We start from the raw sequence: 21,494 nt of genomic DNA on the forward strand, positions 1-21,494 counted from the left end.
TTCTTAATGACCAGCTCCACCTGTAAACCATATTTTTGTGAATCATGCACAAGGACACACAGGTCCCTCTGCTCAGCAGCACACTGCGATTTTTCACCATTTAAATAATAGTCCAGTTTGCTGTTTTTCCTACCAAAATGGATGACCTCATGTTTACCATTATTGTATTCCATCTGCCAGACCCTTGCCCATTCACTTAACCTATCTTTATCCCTCTGCAGACTTTCAGTGCCCCTGTACACTTTGCTCTACCACTCCTCTTAGTGTCATCTTGAATTTTGACACACTATACTTAGTCCCCAACTTTCATAGGATGCAGAGCTGGGCTGACAGGTGGCAAATGGAGTTTAATGTGGACAAGTGTGAGGTGATATACTTTGGACGGAGTAATTGGAATGCAAAGTACTGGGCTAATGGTAAGATTCTTGGGAGTGCAGATGAGCAGAGAGATCTCAGTGTCCATATACACAGATCCCTGAAAGTTGCCAGATTGACAGAGTTGTTAAGAAGGCATACAGTGTTTTGGCCTTTATTAATAGTGGGATCGAGTTCCGGAACCAGGAGGTTATGCTGCAGCTGTACAAAACTCTAGTACAGCCACACTTGGAGTATTGTGTACAGTTCTAGTCACCGCATTATAAGAAGGATGTGGAAGCTTTGGAAAGGGTGTAGAGGAGATTTACTAGGATGTTGCCTGGTATGGAAGAAATGTCTTACGTGGAAAGGCTAAGGGCCTTGAGGCTGTTCTCGTTAGAGAGAAGGTTGAGAGGTGACTTAATAGAGACATAAAAGATAATCAGAGGGTTAGATAGGGTGGACAGGGAGAGCCTTTTTCCAAGTATGGAGACGGTAAACACGAGGGGACACAACTTTAAAGTGAGGAGATATAGGTATAAAAGAGATGTCAGAGGAAGTTGCTTTACTCAGAGAGTAGTAATGGTATGGAATGCTTTGCCTGCAACTGTAGTAGATTCGCCAAGTTTAAGTGCATTTAAGTCGTCATTGGACACGCATATGGACATACATGGAATAGTGTAGGTGGGATGGGCTTCAGATTAGTATGACAGGGCGGCGCAACATCGAGGGCCGAAGGGCCTGTACTGCGCTGTAATGTTCTATGTAACTCTCAATCATTATTGTAAACAGTAAATAATTGCCATTCCAGTGCGGATCCCTGAGGCACACCACTAACCACTGGTCACTAACCAGGAAAACACTCATTTATCGCCACTCTGCCTTCTGTTAGTTGAGCAATCCTCTATCTATGCTAATACATTACCCACAACGCTATGCAATGTTATCCTATGCAACAGCTTTTTGTGTGACACCTTGTTGAATGCCTTCTGGAAATCCAGACGCAACTGGTTCCACCTTGCTCATAATGTCCTCAAAAAATTCATTCCCGAAATGTTCAGAACTAGTCAATTTAATTCTATTCTTAACGGTGCTATTCCTAGAGAAAGTGGAAGCAATGTCAGTGGTTCATTCTGGACTTGTTTCTCCCCTAATTTAGGAAATGATAAGTTGATCTGTATCTAGGTTGGTTAAAGTAAAAGGTGTCATCGCAAGATGTCATCCTGATTGGGATGAAGGGGACCTTAAGTGCAGAACTTCTGATAAACATGTTGAATTTAGGGAACACCCAAGTCTCCTGGAACTGTCAAAACCTGGATTCTGAGCCATGATTTGCTGCTGCTGTAACCAATAATTCGTGACCGGGTGATGATTGGCTATTGATGATCCAATCAGGGATTCGCTGGGTTGTGATTGGCTATTTGGTCGTTCTGGTTGTCTGGTCTGTGAGGATTTGGTCTGTGATCCTGTGGAATCGGCCGGAGGAGTGGCCTGTCCCCCTGGTCCAGAGGTGAGGAGTGGCGGTTTGCAGGGGATCCCGCAGTGATCAGGAGATCCTTACAGGTAGCTCAGGGGCGCAGGGAGCACCCCTAGATTGATCCCGAAATTGAGAGTTGTATGATCCCAGCACCGTGAAATGCCTGGATCCTGAAGTGATCTCATGATTGGGGTTTGTGTGGATCCCCACAGTGATCCCAGGGTCGGGGGGGTAGTGGATCCCTGCAGTGATCCCAGGGTCGGGGGGGGTTAGTGGATCCCTGTAGTGATCCCAGGGTCGGGGGGTTAGTGGATCCCCGCAGTGATCCCAGGGTCGGGGGGTAGTGGATCCCCGCAGTGATCCCAGGGTCGGGGGGTAGTGGATCCCTGCAGTGATCCCAGGGTCGGGGGGGTAGTGGATCCCTGCAGTGATCCCAGGGTCGGGGGGTAGTGGATCCCTGCAGTGATCCCAGGGTCGGGGGGGGTTAGTGGATCCCCGCAGTGATCCCAGGGTCGGGGGGGTGGGGGGTGAGTGGATCCCTGTAGTGATCCCAGGGTCGGGGGGGGGGGGGGTTAGTGGATCCCTGTAGTGATCCCAGGGTCGGGGGGTGGGGGGTGAGTGGATCCCTGTAGTGATCCCAGGGTCGGGGTGGGGGGTGAGTGGATCCCTGTAGTGATCCCAGGGTCGGGGGGGGTGGGGGGTTAGTGGATCCCTGTAGTGATCCCAGGGTCGGGGGGGGGGGGTTAGTGGATCCCTGTAGTGATCCCAGGGTCGGGGGGTGGGGGGTGAGTGGATCCCTGTAGTGATTGTGGGGGGGGGGGGAGTGTTGGGTGTATCAGTGATGCCGGCTCCAGGGGCTGGTGCTGGTCACTGAGCTGGTCACTGTGTGAGTGACTGTGTTGCAGGAGCAGGCGGAGCCCCGTGTGAAGATGTCGCTTCGCCGCTGATTGCCCCCGGACCCCCCCAGCCCCGGCAGCACCATGGCCCGATCTCCCTGGGGCACCTTCAGTTCCTTCCTGAGGCGAGGACATGCCTCCTCCGTGGACACCGCAGGCTTGACTCTCCCCGAGGCCATGGGAGAGGAAGATGAAGACGAGCTGCCAACTCTGAGCGGTGCGAACAAACTGCGGATGGTGCTTCGGGACGAGGAGGTAGTTTGTAACGGAGCCGGGGCCGATCCTAACCCCGGGCAGGGAGCGGGGGTCCCGGAGGAACCCCCACACGACACAAGGGCAAGTGAGCAGAAATGCAATCGCTGCAGCAAGACTTCCGAACTGGCTCGTCAAAAGGCAGTGAAAAAGAAATTGTGGATCGCGATGACTCTCTACGTTGTGTTTACTGTTGGAGAATTCATCGGTAGGCACTGCACACCCGGAGTCAAACAAATTCAGGGGCACTTTTATTACTGGGTAGTGAGGGAGAGAGGAGTGCGAGTGGAGCTGGAGTGGAAGAAGGGGGAAGTCAATTAAATCCACGTTTTTATTTAACAGTTTTACTTTAATCAAGTCGGCAGAAATTAGTCTGCGGAAAATTGTTCCCAGAATGTGTACTTGGCTGACACTTTCTATACAGTGAATAGGGAGAAGGAAGTTCTATCAGGAGGCAATTTCGGAAATGTTAACAAGAAGTTGCAGTCAGATACAGGGGAAATTATAATAGGGAACAAAGAAATGGCTGAACAACTAAATATATACTTCACAAATAATGTTCCAAAAATGTTGGGAAGCACAGTGAGAGTAACCAACAGAAAGAAATCAATATTAGCAGGGAAATAGTGTTGGCAAAATCAATTGGGTCGAAGGTGTTTAAACTTCCATGGCCCAATAATCTACATCCCAAATTCAATAGACTCTGGAATAGTCGCTACAGATTGAAGCAGAATCAATATAACCCGTCTATTTAAGAAGGGAGGCAGATAGAAAACCAGAATTATAGACCAGACAGCCTGATGTCGGCAGTGGGGAAAATACCAGAGTCTGTATAAAAGATTCAATAGCTGAGCACTTGGAAGACAGTGGGAGGATTGGAGAGAGTCAGCATAGATTTACAAAAGTGAAATCTTGCATGACCAATCTACTGGAATCCTTCAAGGATGTAACAAGTAGAAATGGTAAAGGACAGCCAGTGGATGTGGTTTACATGGACTTCCAGGAAACAGATTAGGATCTTTTTCTGAATCACAGCCAATGACTAGTGGGGTACTGCATAGATCAGTGTTTGAATCCCAACTATTCAGGATATATATTAATGATTTGGATGAGGGAACTAAATGTAACATCTCCAATTTTGCAGACGACACAAAACTGGGTGGGAGAGTGAGCTGTGAGAAGGATGCAGAGATGTTTCAGTGTGATTTGGAAAAGTTTGGTGAATAGGAATATTCATGCCAGCTACAATATAATATGGATAAATATGAGGTTATCCACTTTGGGAGCAAAAACAGGAAGCCAGATTATTATCTGAATGGCAATAGATTGGGAAAGGGAGAGGTGCAACGAGACCTGGGTGTCTTTGTATATCAGTCACTAAAAGTAAACATGCAGGAGCAGTGGGCAGTGAAGAAGGCAAATGGTATGTTAACTTTCATACCAAGAGAGTTTGAATACAGCAACAAGAATGACTTGCTGCAATTATACAGAACCTTGATGAGGCCACACCTGGAATATTATGTGCAGTTTTGGTCCCTTTTTCTGAGGAAGGATTTCTGGCTGCAGCATAGGTTTACCAGACTGATTCCTGCGATGACAGGATTGACATACAAAGAGAGACAAAATCAGTTAGGAATATATAGGACTATATCAGTTAGGACAGAAGGGGGAGGATAAGCAGCCAGAAGTCATGGTGTACATTGGCCCTAATGACATAGCCGGGAAAAGGGATGAGCAAAAAAAAAGTGATTTCAGGGACTTAGGTTTGAAGCTAAAAAGCAGGATGAGCAGAGTCGTAATCTCAGGATTTCTACCAGTGCCACGTGCTAATGAGGCAAAGAACAGGGAGTGAGTGCAGCTAAACACGTGGCTGCCAGGCTGGTGCAGGAGGGAGGGCTTCAGATATGTGGATCGATGGGGTACCTTCTGGGGAAGGTGGGACCTGTACATGAAGGACAGGCTGCATTTAAACTGGAGGGGCACCAGTGTCCTGGCTGGGAAATTTGCTGGAGTACTTCAGGAGGGTTTAAATTAGTTTGACAGGGAGATGGGAACCAGATCTCCAGATCAGAGGAGAGGATAGTTGTTGAATGGGCAGAAATGGAATGCAGAGAGTCTGTCAGGAAGAATACACAGTTGATAGGGCAAAGGGATGGGTTAAAGTGTGCCTGTTTCAATGTAAGGAGTGTCAGGAACAAGTGTGATAAACTTAGAGCATGGATCAGTACTTGGAATTACAATATTGTTGCCATAACAGAGACATAGATTTCACAGGGGCTGGAATGATTGCTGGATATTCCAGGGTCTTTTAAAAAGAACTGGGGGGGGGGCATTAAAGAGGAGGGGGAGTAGCATTGTTAGTTAGAGAGTGTATCACAGCTGCAGAAAAGGAGGTGGTTGAGAAGGGTTTGTCTACTGAGTCAGTATAGGTAGAAGACAGTAATAGGAAAAGAGCAGTCATTTTATTACGTGTTTTCTATAGACCCCCAATAGCAGCAGAGAGATGGAAGGACATATTGAGCAGCAGATCTTGGAAAGGTGCAGTTGTAACTGAGTTGTTGTTATGGGTGACTTCAACTTCCCCAGTATTGATTGGAATCTCCTTAATGCAGATGGTCTGGATGGAGCTGATTTTGTCAGGTGTGTCCAGGAAGGACTCCTGATTCAGTATGTAGATAGGAGAAAGTGAGGACTGCAGATGCTGGAGATTAGAGTCGAGAGTCTGTTGCTGGAAAAGCACAGCAGGTCAGGCAGCATCTGAGGAGCAGGGGAATCGATGTTTCGGGCATAAGCCCTTCATCATGAAGGAGGCTTGTGGCCAGGGGCTCAGAGATAAATGAAGGGGGCTGGGTCTGGGAGGAAGGTAGCTGGGAATGTGATATATAGATGAATGTGGAGGGGAAAAGGTGATAGGTCAAAAAGGACAATGGAGCGAATAGGTGGGAAGGAAGATAGACAGGTCAAGAGTGTGGTCTCCTGCTCCTCAGATGCTGGCTGACCTTTGTGCTTTTCCAGCACCACACTCTCAACTCAATATGTCAATAGGCTGACTAGCGGGGAGGCCATATTGGATTTGGTGCCAGGCAACAAGTCAGGCCAGGTGTCAGATCTCTTGGTGGGAGAGCATTTCAGTGACAGTGACCACAGCTGCCTCACCTTTACCACAGCCATGGAGAGGGATAGGAACAGATAGTATGGGAAGGTATTGGGGAGGGGAAATTATACTGCTATTAGACAGGAACTGTGGAGTACAAATTGGGAGCAATTGTTCTATGGGAAATGCACAACAGAAATGTGAAGGCTGTTTTAAGGAACACTTGTTGCAAGTGTTGGATAACTTTGTCTCACTGAGACAGGGAAGAAATGGTAAGGTGAAGGAGCCTTGGATGCCCAGAGCAGAGGAGCTCCTTGTCAAGAGGAAGAAGGAAGCTTACTTAATGTTGAGGAAGCAAGGATCTGGCACAACCTTAGAGGATTGCAAGGTAGCTAGGAAATAACTCAAAAATGGACTGAAGAAAGCTAGGAGGGGGCATGAAAAAGCCTTGGTGGGAAGGATTAGAGAAAACCCAAAGGCATTCTACACGTACATAACGAATAAGAGAATGATCAGAGAGAGGGTAGGGCTGATCAGGGCTAGTAGAGGGAACTTGTGCCTGGAGTCTGAAGAAGTAGGGGAGGCCCTAAATTAGATTTTTGCTTCAGTATTCACTCGAAAGAGGGAGCTTGTTGATAGTGAGAACACTGTGGACCAGGTTAATAGGCTTGAACAGATTGATAGTAAGAAAGTGGATGTACTGGAAATTCTGGGGACCAGACCAGGTATGTCCAAGGTTACTACGGGAAACGAGGAATGAAATTGCTGTGCTTCTGGTGATGATCTTTGCATCTTCACTCCCCACGGGAATAGTACTGGATGATTGGAGGGAGGCGAATGTTGTTCCTCTCTTCAAGAATGGGAATAGGGTAATCCCTGGGAATTACAGACCAGTCAGTCTTATGTCTGTGGTAAACAAGATACTGAAAAGGATTCTGAGAGATAGAATTTTTGACTATTTGGAAAAACATAGTTTGATTAAAGATAGTCAGCATGGCTTTGTGATGGGCAGGTCATGCCTCACAAACCTTATTGAGTTCTTTGAGGATGTGACAAGACAAGTTGACGAAGGATGTGTGTATATGGATTTCAGTAAGGCATTTGATAAGGTTCCCCACTCATTTAGAAATTTAGGAGGTATGGGATACAGGGAAATTTGGTTGCCTGGATACAGAATTGGCTGGTTGAAAGGAGACAGCGAGTGGTAGTGGATGGAAAGTATTCCGCCAGGAGGTCGGTGACCAGTAGTGTCCCACAAGGATCTGTTCTTGGACCTCTGCTCTTTGTAGTTTTTATAAATGACTTGGATGAAGAAGTGGAAGGGTAGGTTAGTATGTTTGCCGATGACACAAAGGTCAGTGGTGTTGTAGATAGTGTTGAGAGCTGTTGCAGGCTGCAACATGACATTGACAGGATACAGAACTGGGCTGAGAAGTGGCAGATGGAGTTCAACTTGGATAAATGCGAAGTGATTCATGTTGGAAGGTTGAATTTGAATGCTGAATACAGGTTTAAAGACAGGACTCTTGACAGTGTGGAGGAACAGTGGGATCTTGGGGTCCAAGTACATAGATCCCCCAAAGTTGATAGGGTGTTTAAGAAGGCATATGGTGTTTTGGCTTTCATTAACGAGGATTGAGTGTAAGAGCTGTGAGGTTTTGCTGCAGCTTTATAGAGCCATGGTTAGACCACACCAATTCTGGTCGCCTCAATATAGGGAGGATGTAGATGTTTTAGAGAGGGTGCAGAGGAGCCTGGTTTGTCTCATGAAGAGAGGTTGAGTGAGCTAGGGCATTTCACACTGGAGAGAAAAAGGAAGAGAGATGACTTGATAGAGGTGTGCAAGGTAATGAGAGGCATAGATAGAGTAGATAGCCAGAGACTTTTCCCCAGGGCAGAAATGACTGTCCAGAACCAGGGATCACAGTTCATGGATATGGGTAGACCATTCAGGACTGAATGGAGCAGAAATTAAACGTCAGTAAACAGCAACTGTGTGTTTAACAGTTATTCCACTGGTTATACATCCTGTCCCATTTGTGGCAATTTATATTACACACTTCCTTTGGTCACAATCATCTGAGACTGTAACTCACATATCACAAAAGTGGTGTCATATTTCACCGAGAAAGGGGTGGGCCTGTGGTATTCTCTGTGACATGAACTGCTTGAGGCCGAAACGTTGAATGTTTTCAAGAAGGTGTTAAATGCAGTTCTTATGGCTAAAGGTGTGTAAGGGTATAGAACCATAGAAGAACCATTAAAATAATACATCACAGAAAGGGGCCTTCAGCCCATGTTGTCCATGCTGACCCAAAGACACCCAGATGCTTTTTCTAATCCCATTTCCTGAACACAGCCACAGTCCTGCAAGTTCCAGCATTTAATGTGCAGATACAGGAACTTTTTAAAAGAGTTTAGTGTCTCTGCCTCCTCCACCACCAACTCAGGTAGTGAATTCCAGACACCCACCATCCTCTGCGGAACAAAGTTTTCCCTCACATCCCCTCTAATCCCTCTGCCACTGAGCTTGAATCTAAGACCCTTGATCTTTGAATTCTCTGTCAAGGGAAATAGGTTCCTCTTGTCTAGTCTATCTCTCTCCCTCACAATGTTGTATACCTCAGTCATGTCACCCCTAAGCCTTCTCTCTTCTAAGGAAAACAACCCCAACCTTTCCAATCTCTCCTCATAGCTATGATTCTCCAGCCCTGACAACATTTTAGTAAATCTTCTCTGCACTCTCTCCAGAACAATTACACCCTCCTTGTAATATGGTGACCAAAACTCCAGTTGTAGTGTCACCAGCATCTTATACAGTTTCATCATTAAAACCTTAATTTAGTATTCTGTACCTATGACAATAGAATGCATCCCATATGGGTCTTTCCATCCGTATTGACCCTGTCCTGCTACCTTCAGGGATCTGGGCATTTCAATGCCAAGATCTCTCACTTTGTCTCCCCTTCTCAGTATATTCCTGTTTATTGTGTATTTCCTTTTATTGTTTGACCTCCCTAAATGCATTACCTCACACTTTCAGCATTGAACTCTATCTGTCACTTTCCTGCCCATTCCACCAACCCATGTATATCATTTTGGAGCTTACAACTATCCTCTACAGTATTCACTACACGGCCAATTTTTGTCTCTTTTGCAAATTTCCCAATTATGCCAGTCATGTTCAAATCCAATGTACAAAACAAACAGTAGGGGGTCCCAACACCAAGCCCTGTGGAACATTTCTTCAAGTAGTTTTCCATTCACAAGGATGCCATTGACCATTGCCCTTTGTTTCCTGTTACTGAGCCAACTTTGGATCCAATTCAACACATTACCATGTATCTCATCAATTTTTACTTTTTTGACCAGACTGCCATGTGGGGCCTTGTCAAATGTCTTACTAAAGTCCATGTCATCAACATCCACTGCACTACCCTCATTGATCCTCCTTGTCACTTTCTCAAAGAATTCAGTCAAATTTTTCATTTTATAAACTACCCTGAACAAAGCTATGCTGACTGTTCCAGACTAATCCATGTGTTTATCTAATCTCTTAGGATTGATTCTAACAATTTGTCCACCACTAAAGTAAGACTAACTGCCCTCTAATTGTTTAGCATTTCCTTTGTGCTCTTTGTAAACACATTTGCATTTCTCCAGTCCTCTGGTACTTCACCCATGTCTCAAAAAATATTGGAAAATAATCCTCAGAGCATCTGCTATGTCCTTCCTGTCCTCCTTCAACATCCTAAGGAACAATCCATTTAGCCCTAGTGACTTATCCATTTTAAAGAATTGCAGCTCCTCCATTACATGCTCCCTCGATATGATTATTTTATCCAATATTTCACACTGCTCCTCTTGGATTACTATATCCACATCATGCTTATCCTTTGTGACCACAGAGTAAAAAAAAACATTTAAAATTCTTCCCATATCATCTGAATCTTCATACAGGTCCCCTTCTTTATCCCTGATAGGTCCCACATTTTCTTTAATTATCCTTTTGTTCTTTATATACTGGTAAAAGATCTGTGAGTTTTCCTTTATCTTGCTTGCTAATACTTTATCATGCATATTCTTTGAGTTCCTTAACTTCTTTTCTCATTTGATCCCTGTACTTTCTAAACTCCCCTCGAGTATTTGCAATGTTAAGTTTTTAGTGACTGTTATATGCTGTCTTCTTCTATTTCTATGGGGACAAGGCATGAGCAGAGCACTGAGTGAGATGAAAAACCATGATAATATTGAATGAGAGAGCAGGCTCAGTGGGCTAAGTGACCTACTCCTGCCCAGGTCTCTAACTACTTTAACTTCACTGTAACATGAAAACCCTGCAGAGCAGCACAACAGGGAGGGTCACACTTACTGAATTGCAGATTATGAGTAGGGAGGATAGGTTTTTGTGAAGATGGGGAGTGAGGTTTGGACAGAGGCAGTTGGCCCTGGAGGATCTGCAGTATTCAGCAACAGCATTAGAGGATGGAGCTGCATATGGGGGTTATGCAGAAAATTAATAGCAAAGCTTTCGATGAGTTTTATTAATTTTTTTATCTGTAACATTGTTATATTCGATTGAGTTATAAGAACATAAGAAACAGATTATGTCGCATTAGTTTATTTTTACAAAAACAGATGTACTAAGTACATTTTAGAATTTTTAAGTTATTTACTATAATTGTCAATTTAAAATTTATTCATTAAAACGTAATTTTTGTTAAATAGAACATAATAATCTTTATTGTCACGTGGACTCAGTGCCATCTTAGGTACAGGGGAGCTAGGTACAGATATTTTAAGTGTTGTTAACAGCATTGAGACAGTAACAAAAGGTAACACGGTGACAATGTGAATACGGAGTTTGAATAGTCCAGAATGAGAATAAGAAATGTCTTATGTACTCAAGCTATAGTCCTCTCACACTGATTCCTTGCCCGCTGGGCTTCAGAAAACAAGGCCTCGCTGTTGCCATGCACTGTCCTCCATTGAGGACTCACCACCAGGACGTGGTCACCCGGCTGGACACAATCCACTCTGTTCCCCATTCCGGGCTCCAGCCAACACTCGCTCTGCTCCCCACTCCGGGGTCCTGCTCACACTCGCTCGACTCCCACTCTGGGCTCCGGCCCACTCTGACTCTGCTCCCCACTCCGGGCTCCAGACTCCAGCCCACTCTGACTCTGTTCCCCGCTCTGGGCTCCACCACACACTCACTCTGCTCCCCACTCCGTGCTCCAGGCTCCGGCCCACTCTCACTCTGCTCCCCACTCTGGGCTCCAGACTCCAGCCCACACTCGCTCTGCTCCCCACTCCGGGCTCCAGGCTCCGGCCCATACTCGCTCTGCTCCCCACTCCGGGCTCCAGCCCAGAGTCTCTCTGCTCCCCACTCTGGGCTCCAGCCCACTCTCACTCTGCTCCCTGCTCCGGGCTCCAGGCTCCGGCCCATACTCGCTCTGCTCCCTGCTCCGGGCTCCAGCCCACACTCGCTCTGCTCCCCACTCCGGGCTCCAGCTCAGAGTCTCTCTGCTCCCCACTCTGGGCTCCAGCCCACTCTCACTCTGCTCCCCACTCCGGGCTCCAGGCTCCAGCCCACACTCGCTCTGCTCCCCATTCCGGGCTCCAGCCCACACTCACTCTGCTCCCCACTCCGGGCTCTGGCTCACACTCACTCGACTCCCACTCCGGGCTCCGGCCCACTCTCATTCTGCTCCCAGCTCTGGCTCCAGGCTCCGGTCCACACTCGCTCTGCTCCCTGCTCCGTGCTCCACCACACACTCACTCTGCTCCCAGCTCCCTGCTCCGGGCTCCAGCCCACACTTGCTCTGCTCCCCACTCCAGGCTCCAGCCTCGACTTGTTCTGCTCCCCACTCCGGGCTGCAGGTTCTGGCCCACACTCGCTCTACTCCTCACTCCGGTCCGGGCTCCAGGCTCCGGCCCACACTCGCTCTGCTCCCTGCTCCATGATCATTCTCTCCCACTGTGGCCCATGACCCATCTCCCATACTGGGCTGGTCTGGGACTCAGCTGTCAATTCCCTCCACTTAAGTACTTTAAGATGTTAAAAGTTGGGTAGGGGCAAGAAAATCTGCAACAAGACGAAAAGAAATAAAGAAAAGGAGCTAGCAAGCAGACGAGCTCTGACTGGAACATCTTACTCTACCCCACTAAATGAACTTTCCACACTCTCACTGCCATCTCTTTCCACAGATGCTGCCAGACCTGCTGAGTTTCTCCAGCAATTTCAGTTTCTGAGATATTTGTTCCTGTCATCTGCAGTTACAATGTGTAGGAAAGTGTTTGGGTGGGGGAGTAGGGGTTAGGATGTTGGAGGTAGGGAAAATATCAAAGGAAGTTCCAGTGTGTAACAAGAAGGGACATCTAACTCAAACATTCCCTCACCTTGTTGCTTGCCCTATCATCCTAATGAGACACTAATTGTTCAAGCTTCCAGTCTGTGGCTGGTGATATCTGCACTCCTGGATTGGTTCAGCCTGGATTTACTAAATATTTCTTTCTTTGCTGTACTATAGGAGGATATCTCTCCAACAGCCTGGCAGTTATGACTGATGCAGTTCACATGCTAGCTGATGTCCTTGGAATTGCTGCTTCCTTGGTCGCACTGTTCCTTGCTGGGAGGCCTCCAAGCAGCAGATTTACCTTCGGCTTGCACCGGTTTGGTATGTGAGGTGAATTTCTCCCTTCTCTCGATAACACTGCTTTTACAGTGATTGCTTGTTTAAGGCTTTTTTTAAAGGCTTCGATCGATAGTAAGATTTGGTGGGTTAGAAAGACTACAGTATTTTTTTTCTTGTAAACATCAGAAAGTTTATTTTATGATTGTGTTTGCTGATATTTAGTCCAGCTGACAAAGATTTCCTGATGGAGCAGCCTGATTGTAGTGCCTCACAAATATAGAACTGGATCTCCCAGTATTTACACCACAAGGAGCAAAATGAACACTGACCAGAAAGGCCAGTAAAACAGAAGGATTTTCAGGGGGTTTCGAAAACCAGAGGTGGGAAATAAAAGGCAGAATACATTGACAGATGTGGAGGAGAGGGACTGAATGTTTGAGGAATGATGGACGTGTATTGGATTCAGGACTGGACAGAAATTGACCATTTATATTTCTGTTTCTTTAAACAATGAACATTCCTTCACAAACTAGGTCAGAAGCAGGGAATTCTTTTGCAAGTAACTTACCTTTTGATTCCCCAAAGCCTGTCCACCAAGGCACAAGTCAGAAGTGTGCTGGAATATTCCATACTTGCCTGGATAAGTGCAACTCCAACAACATTTGAGAAGCTTGACCAAGCTTCCCTGCTTGATTGGTAAGAGGTTGCCGAGTTCTTGAGATGCAGAGGGACCTGTGTGTTCTAATTTATGAATCTCAAAAGGTTCATATACAGGTACAATAAGTAATCAGGAAAACTGCTGCAATGTCATATTTAATTATGAGGGGATTGAATGTGAGTGTAGTGATCTTATGCTTCAGTTGTACAGGGCATTGCTGAGACCACATATGGAGTACTGTACTAGTCACCTTACTTACAGAAGGATGTTAAAGCTATTGGAAGCAGTTTGGAAAGGGGATCAAGCGTTACAGGGAGAAAGTGGGGAGAATGGGATTGAGCAACTTGGAGGGCCGAAAGGCCTGTTCCTGTGCTGTGATTTTCTTATCAGCCATAATTGAATGGCGGAACAGACTCGATGGGCTGAATGGCCTAATTTCTGCTCCTGTGTCCTTTGGTCTGATGGAAAAGGTTTACTAGACTAGTATCTGGAATAAGTGGATTACCTTGAGGAAAAGCTGGATGGACTAGGCCTGTATCTCTGGAGTTTAGAAGATGACTTTATTGAAGCAAGAAGATCTTAAAGGGACTTGACTGGATGGTTGTGGAAAACATGGTTCCTCTCATGGGAGAATCTAGAATTGTGGTCACAGCTTAAAAAGGAGTCACCCATTTAAGACAGCTGAGGAAACACTTTATTTCTCTGAGAGGATTGAGAGTCTTTGGAATTCCCTTGCTCAAAAGGCAGCGGATACAGAATCTTTAAATATTTTTATGGCTGAGGTAGATAGATACTTGATTTCCAAGAGGGCAAAACCTATCAGAATTTGCAGGAGTGTAGAACCATGATCCTACTGAATGTTTGTGCAGGTTTGAAGAGCTTCGTGGCCTCCTCTTTTTCCTTGTTCATATATAGATATCTTGGGACACTTAATGGCATTGAAGGTGCTGTACATAAACACAAGTTGTTGTTGTTGGTGATGAACGTCTAATTAATAAATTACATCACATCAGGAGACTATTTTCATTGAGAGCTCAGCACCAGGAATAGACTGTGACTTGGAGGAGTGGAGAGAAACTCTACAGTCATTTCACTACAGTCCAGCTGCAGGGATGCAGAGATTACAGGATCGGTTTCAATGAACTGAAACACTTTGCTCAGTCATCACCATCTCATAACTGGACATGATCCTCTGTAATTGCTCCTGGGATGTTTGAATGGGAGCCCCAGACCCCAGAATATTGAATTACGGGGCTATTAAATTTGTGAAATGTTCCCAAATTCTCTTGGCAATACAGCATGTTTAGTCTAAAATCCTGCATCTTCAAGGTTTACCCTTTAATAACCGAGTTATTTTGTGAAGCAGTTTGTTCTTTCAAAAGTTCACACAGGTGCAGTGGGCAGAATGGCCTAGTTTTTTTTGCTGGATCATTGTATGACTTTTTACTCTGTTCAATGTTGCACTGATCAAGTCACGGCTTTGTAGCTGGGTTTTACGGGGAGGAGTTGGCGTGGCAGTAAGGCAGCTGAAAATCATTACGGAGCCACATTCTGTGATGAGTTGAGTCAGCATAGAATCTTTGTCTGAACTTTGTATCATGCACTGGCAAGAGAGAGACAATAATCACGGTTGGGTTAGTCTGCACATTGAACCTGCAACTCAGAAGGAAAGCAGTTCTAACTGGACTAAGTGTGTACACTTGAAGCTCAGTGCTGAGTAACTTTCATCCAGTACACAATACAATTTCTCTAAAACCTGAGGAGAGGGTTTGCTATTTATGGATACAAAGACACAGCGTTGTGTAAGGATCAATGTAGTACCAAAGATTGACAACACACTTTGTATTTTCAGACTGTGCCAAGACATTTGATTATCTGATATCTTCAGCTTTCCTCAGTCAAATTCTCCACTTGACCCAGACTCTGCTTACCATTTATGACCTTTAACCATTCATATTCGAAACTCCAGTTCTGAAATGTTCTATCATACAGTCATAGAGATGTACAGCACAGAAACAGACCATTCGGTCCAACCCGTCCATGCCAACCAGATATCCCAACCCAATTTAGTCCCACCTGCCAGCACCCAGCCCATATCCCTCCAAACCCTTCCTATTCATGTACCCATCCAGATGCCTTTTAAGTGTTGCAATTGTACCAGCCTCCACCACTTCCTCTGGTAGCTCATTCCATACACATACGACCCTCTGTGTGAAAAAAATTGCCCCTTAGGTCTCTTTTATATCTTTCCCCTCTCACCATAAACCTAGGCCCTCTAGTTCTGGATTCCCCAATCCCAGGGAAAAGACTTTGTCTATTTATCCTATCCATGGCCCTCATAATTTTGTAAACCTCTATAAGGTCAGCCTCCGACGCTCCAGGGAAAACAGCACCAGTCTGTTCAGCCTCTCCCTATAGCTCAAATCCTCCCTACACCTCCTTTACAATGCTCAATATTGATTTCAGCCCATCTTTCTAATTCTGTTTATTGCTTATCCCCACTCCACATCTGTGTCTTTGGCTCCATATCTGATTATTGAAGCATGCTAGTTATTTTTGTACCATCTCAACTCTTTTCATAAGCAGTGGATAGAGACTTGTTGCTTGTGCTGTTCTATTAAATGCTTATGATATGACTACTTTTAAAAAATTCATTCATGGGAAGAGGGCATCTCTGGCTACACTACATTTATTGGACATGCCTAATTGCCCGGGGCAGTTAAGAGTTCCTGTGGGTCTAGAGTCACTGTGGGCCAGACCAGGTGAAGATGGTAGATTTCCTTCCCGAAAGAACATTATTCAATTTGATGAGATTTTACACAATCAGAGCTGGGTTTTGAATTCAAATTTTACCTTCTGCTTTGGTGGAATATTAACCCATGGTCCTCAGAACATTAACCTTGATTCTAGATTACTAGTCAAGTGATTTTACCTATACTATGGCCCCTTCATTCTTATGCTGGTGGTTGTTGTAATATCTCTGTCTTCTATGCAAGCCTAGTTTAGATTTGAACTCAGATTTCTCCAGGTTCCTCATTTCCCCTCCCCCCACCTTTTCTCAGTCAAATCCCTTGAACTCAGCACCGCCTTCCTAACCTGCAATGTTCTTCCTGACCTCTCTGCCCCCACCCCCACTCCAGCCTATCACCCTCACCTTGACCTCCTTCCACCTATCGCATTTCCAATGCCCCTCCCCCAAGTCCCTCCTCCCTACCTTTTATCTTAGTTTGTTGGACACACTTTCCTCATTCCTGAAGAAGGGCTCATGCCCAAAACGTCGATTCTCCTGTTCCTTGGATGCTGCCTGACCTGCTGCGCTTTTCCAGCAACACATTTTCAGCTCTGATCTCCAGCATCTGCAGTCCTCACTTTCTCCTAGTTTAGATTCCCTACAGTATGGAAACAGGCCCTTCAGCCCAACAAGTCCACACCAACCCTCCAAAGAGTAACCCACCCAGACCCATTCCCCTACACTTTTACCCCTGACTAATGTACCTAACACTATGGGCAATTTACCATGGCCAGTACATCTTTGGATTATGGGAGGAAATCATCATTGATAAGGGGAGAATGTGCAAACTCCCCACAGACAGTCGCCCGAGGCTGGGATTGAACCCGGGTCCCTGGCGCTATGAGGCAGCAATGCTAACCACTGAACCACTGTGCCATCCTAGTGTTGATACTGTTGTCATTTGATTGCACTATTTATTTAATTTTCTGTAAATTGATGTGGCCCTTCTGTTGTATACTGCACAGAGGCCCTGGCTGCAGTGCTCAGTGTAATGCTGATCTATGCTGTGACTATTTGGCTCATCTATGAAGCAGTACAGAGGACCATACACCAGGATTTTGAGATCCAAGCAGATGTGATGATCATCATCGCCGGAATTGGAGTTGCAGTGAACCTCATGTAAGTTGAATAGTTGCTTTAAACAGCCTCAGTATCATTCTCATGTCTCCAGGATATGCTACTGTGCAGTGCAAATATGTTAATGTAACGTTAAAAGTAAATCTCCTTTGGATTCCTGAGCAGTTGTTTAGTTGGATCAGTTGCTTGTAGCTGCCCTGTTTTTCTGGGTGGTAAAAACAATGACTGCAGATGCTGGAAACCAGATTCTGGATTAGTGGTGCTGGAAGAGCACAGCAGTTCAGGCAGCGTCCAAGTAGCTTCGAAATCGACGTTTCGGGCAAAAGCCCTTCATCAGGAATAATTTTTGCCCGAAACATCGATTTCGAAGCTACTTGGATGCTGCCTGAACTGCTGTGTCCTGTTTTTCTGCTCAGTGCACAGTTTGGTTTTGACTGGTATGAGCTGCCCAGAACAAGGCTATTTAGTCCATTGGGAGGCAGAGTTGGGGCAGGGGATTGAGGGGAGAGTGCAGTAGGTGGAGAGTGTAGGAAGTGATCTGTTCAAATGGCTTTATTCTAAGTATTTCTTGAGCAAACCAATTGAGACTCAATTCAAAGACAAGCTTAAAATATTGTCTTGCAGAGAATTAACCACAATTTGGTGAAACCAAGATAAAATCATGTCATTACGTATAAATATACAAGCCCCTGACCCTGCTTCACTATTCAACAAGATCCAGTTGTGATCTTAACTCCGGATTCCTGCAGTTACCTGGATAACCTTTCTTGTTGGTCAAGAATCTATCTACCTGTGCCTTAAAAATATTCATCAATTCTGCTTCCATTCCTCTCTGGAGAAGAGAGTTCCAAAGACTTTCAACCTCTGAAAGAAAAGACATTCTGCATCTCCATCTAAAATGGGAGAGCTTCGTTTTTTAAGACATTGTGTCCCTTTGAACAAATCTTGCCCATACAGGAGAAATCCTTCCAGCAACCTCCCTGTCAGGTCTCCTCAGGATCAAGTATGTTTCAATAAGGTAATCAAACCACAGAGTACAAAAGAGGCCCTTTGGCCCTCTGTACCAGCAAAACTCTATTAAATCTGCACTAGTCCCACTTGGCCTAAAGCCTGGAATGTTCATCCAAGAACATTTTAAACATTGTGAGCTTTCCTACCTCGACTACCCTCCCAGGTGGTGCCTCCAAGCTCCCCACGCTCTCTAGGTGGAAAAAAAACATTCCTCAAATTTCTCTCTAAACTTCCTGCCTTTCACCTTAAAAGTGCGCCCCTTCACTATTGACCCTTCATCTAAGGTGAACAACTATTTTCTTTTCGTCCTATCCATGCCCTTCACAATCTTATCGACCTCTGTCAGCTTCCCCATCAGCTTTCTTTGCTATAAACAAAATAAGTCGATCCTATCCAGCCTCTCTGCTGCTGAAATGCTCCCTCCCAGGCAACATCCTGGTGAAATGCCTCTGCACCACATTACATCCTTCCTACAGTGTAGAGACCAGAACATTTTCTTCTTATTCATTCCCATTATGAGGACATTGCTGGCTAGGCCAGTATTTATTACCCAATCCTGATTACCCTGAGAGCAGTTAAGAGTCACCCACATTGCTATGGGTCTGGAGTGATATGTAGTCCAGGTAAGGATAGCAGTTTCCTTCACTAATGAATTTTAGCGAACTAGATGTGTTTTTCAACATTCAACAATGGATTCATGGTCATCACTAGACTCTTAATTCCGGTTTAAAAAAAAAATTGAATTCAAATTCCACCATTTGCCATGTTGGGATTCAAACCTGGGTCCCCAGAACAACACCTGGGTCTCTGGATTAACAGTCTAGCAGTAGGCCATTGCCTCCCAGTTAACGTACACAGCACTCCAGCTCTGGCCAAACCAAAGTTCTATACAGCTCCAACATGACTTCCCTGCTCTTATCATCTATACCTCAACCTATAAAGACAACTGTCCAATATGCCTTCTTGACTGCCCTATTAACCTTATCTACCACCTTCAGAAATCTGTGGACAGGCCCGGGTGACATTGGAGAGGAAGCATGCGGTGCCCACTGATGCTGTCAATGTCTTTCGGGGAACATGGGCACTACAGGGGATACAGTACTTTATTTTCCCCTCCAATTCCAATTTGATTTTGCCCCTTCCCTCTCTCCCTAACCCCTCCCTCACATTTGCAGGTGCAGTCTGTTTTGCTGTAACGTGGTAGTTCTGTTCTCATGCAGCCCCATGTTATAAGAAAATCACATAATAGCAGCATCAATTAAACAAATGGGGGTAGGAATCGAGCTATAACCAATTCACACTTTAGAAGTTCACACTATAAAAAGTGTCCCCAGTTCATCAATCGTGTAATAGTGAATTCGCATTATCAAAAGGCACATTATAGCAGAACAACCTGTAAATGTCTAGTTGGTTGCTCAGGTGATTACTGATGATGGTAAATAGTTAAAAATGAAAAGAAAATCACGGTGAGCTGGTGCTGGGATAGGCGTTTGGTTGTGTTTGATAACATTTTCAGATATACATTTTAAAAAAACAGGCCTAGAGGGCTCATGTGGAGCGGTGGTAGTGTCCCTACCTCTGGAGCAGGTTGTCTGGGTTGAAGTCACATCTGCTTGAGGGGTATGTGATAGCATCGCTGGACAGGTTGTTTAGAAAATAAGAGAAAGGAAGAATTGAGAAGCCAAATCAAAGTGGCAACTAAACGCAGAAATCTCTTGTGGTGTAGTCGTAGCGTCCCTACCTCTGGACCAGGAGATCCAGGTTCAAGTGTCACCTACTCCAGAGGTGTGTAGGAACATCCCCAAACGAGTCGCTCAGAGATATTTATAGAGCAAACTCATTGTGATAAGACTTTCAAATATAAAAACGCAGACCCATCAGGGGCCCTTGTGCCATAGTAATAGTGTCCCTACCTCTGAGCAGGGGACCCAGGGTTCAAATCCCACCTGAATTCCCATCAGACATGTCTGAACAACTTGATTGAAATAACTAATGACTAACACTGCATACCAGTGTAACAGAGGATACCACTAACCCACTCTCAGGAATGACAGGTAATGAACAGAAAACATAGTGCTAAATCCCAGCTGAAGTACAGAATAAGGCAGTGCCATTGCTTTGGGATATAAGAAAATGCAGAGTGAAGAGGGGCTTGTGGTACAGTGGTAGTGTTCAGACCTTTGGGCCAGTAGGCCCACGTTCAAGTCCCCTCTGCTTGGGAAGTGTGTAATAACAGTGCTGAACAAGTTGAATTTTTAAAAAAAGCAGACCTTGGGATGAATCTGTGGAACTGTCTATCCCAGGCTTGGGGCTAGTCAATGTACACAGTGAAGAGTGACTCTATTTCGCAGTTCCTTTCTAGTCGGTTTTCCTGAGTTATGACAATCATGATGAGACTGAAAAAAAATTTCAGGCAGCTGAGATTTTCAAAAATCCTGGTAAGACTTTGATGGGGAAATATTGGAAATGCTGCTGCTTGGGAATCTTATGCCAAAAGAATTAAATACTTTTCTAAGAAAACTGGGATAGATAGGAATCGCTGACAAAAAGTCATTCTCCTCACCGCTTATGGGCCCTGAGTTTCGGTATCATAAAGAGATTAACCTACCCACAAATCAGGAATTAAATTCCTTTGATGAACTGATAGATATGATAATGAACTACTCTGAGGCCAAACTATCTGCTATACTGCAGCCTTACAGGTTTCACACGGCAAACAAATTTAACACGGTAAACAGGTAAACAGGTTTAATACGGTAAACAGACTTCCTGGGGAGCCAGGTACTCAATTCTTGACAAAACTGTGGAAATTAGCAGGGCACAGACAGTTTGGGTCAGCACTGCCGGAAATGTTAAGGAATCACTTTGTTTGTGGAATTAATAACATTGTGACCCAAAGGAGCTAACTCACCAAACCAGATCCAGACCACAAGAAAGCAACAGAACTGACTCTTTCTGGTGAAAATGCAGATAAAGTGACTCAGGAGCTTCAGGGACCCATAGATGGTACAATCCCCTATCGTGAGTGACCACCCATACACTGAGCCAAGTGCCCAGTGGGATGGTCCTCACAGCTGCTGTTTGTTACCAGAGAAGGGCGATTGAGGTTGAGGACTGTGAGGTTCCAGAACTGGATGGGATGATTCTCCACGTACAGTGAGCAGCAGGAATGTCCGGTCTGCACGTGTGATCATAGGGTCCTTCCCAGACAAGGCGATCAAAACAGGCAAAATACATACTGCCCGG

The 21,494-nt window shown here is 45.2% G+C and overlaps 2 protein-coding genes across 6 annotated transcripts in view; one reads left to right on the forward strand and one right to left on the reverse strand.

The window, feature by feature from the left end:
• bloc1s6 (biogenesis of lysosomal organelles complex-1, subunit 6, pallidin) overlaps positions 1 to 2,947 on the reverse strand; it is a 31,281-nt gene extending 28,334 nt beyond the window's left edge. The window contains exon 1 of one of the 2 annotated variants that reach the window (XM_072565456.1): positions 2,835 to 2,947. The gene's annotated coding sequence lies outside the window, so the exon portion shown is untranslated. The remainder of the gene's footprint in view (positions 1 to 2,834) is intronic. The other variant, XM_072565457.1, reaches the window with a different exon arrangement.
• Positions 1,786 to 21,494, forward strand: part of slc30a4 (solute carrier family 30 member 4) — a 31,177-nt gene continuing 11,468 nt past the window's right edge. The window contains exons 1-4 of one of the 4 annotated variants that reach the window (XM_072565446.1): positions 1,786 to 1,864; positions 2,737 to 3,187; positions 12,607 to 12,753; positions 17,126 to 17,279. In XM_072565446.1, coding sequence (XP_072421547.1) covers positions 2,812 to 3,187; positions 12,607 to 12,753; positions 17,126 to 17,279 — 677 coding nt within the window. In that variant the 5' untranslated portion in view covers positions 1,786 to 1,864; positions 2,737 to 2,811. Of the gene's footprint in view, positions 1,918 to 2,736; positions 3,188 to 12,606; positions 12,754 to 17,125; positions 17,280 to 21,494 lie in introns of all 4 variants that reach the window. The other 3 variants (XM_072565444.1, XM_072565445.1, XM_072565447.1) reach the window with 3 other exon arrangements.

Source organism: Chiloscyllium punctatum, chromosome 48 (assembly GCF_047496795.1).
Source record: "Chiloscyllium punctatum isolate Juve2018m chromosome 48, sChiPun1.3, whole genome shotgun sequence".
NCBI lineage: Eukaryota > Metazoa > Chordata > Chondrichthyes > Orectolobiformes > Hemiscylliidae > Chiloscyllium > Chiloscyllium punctatum.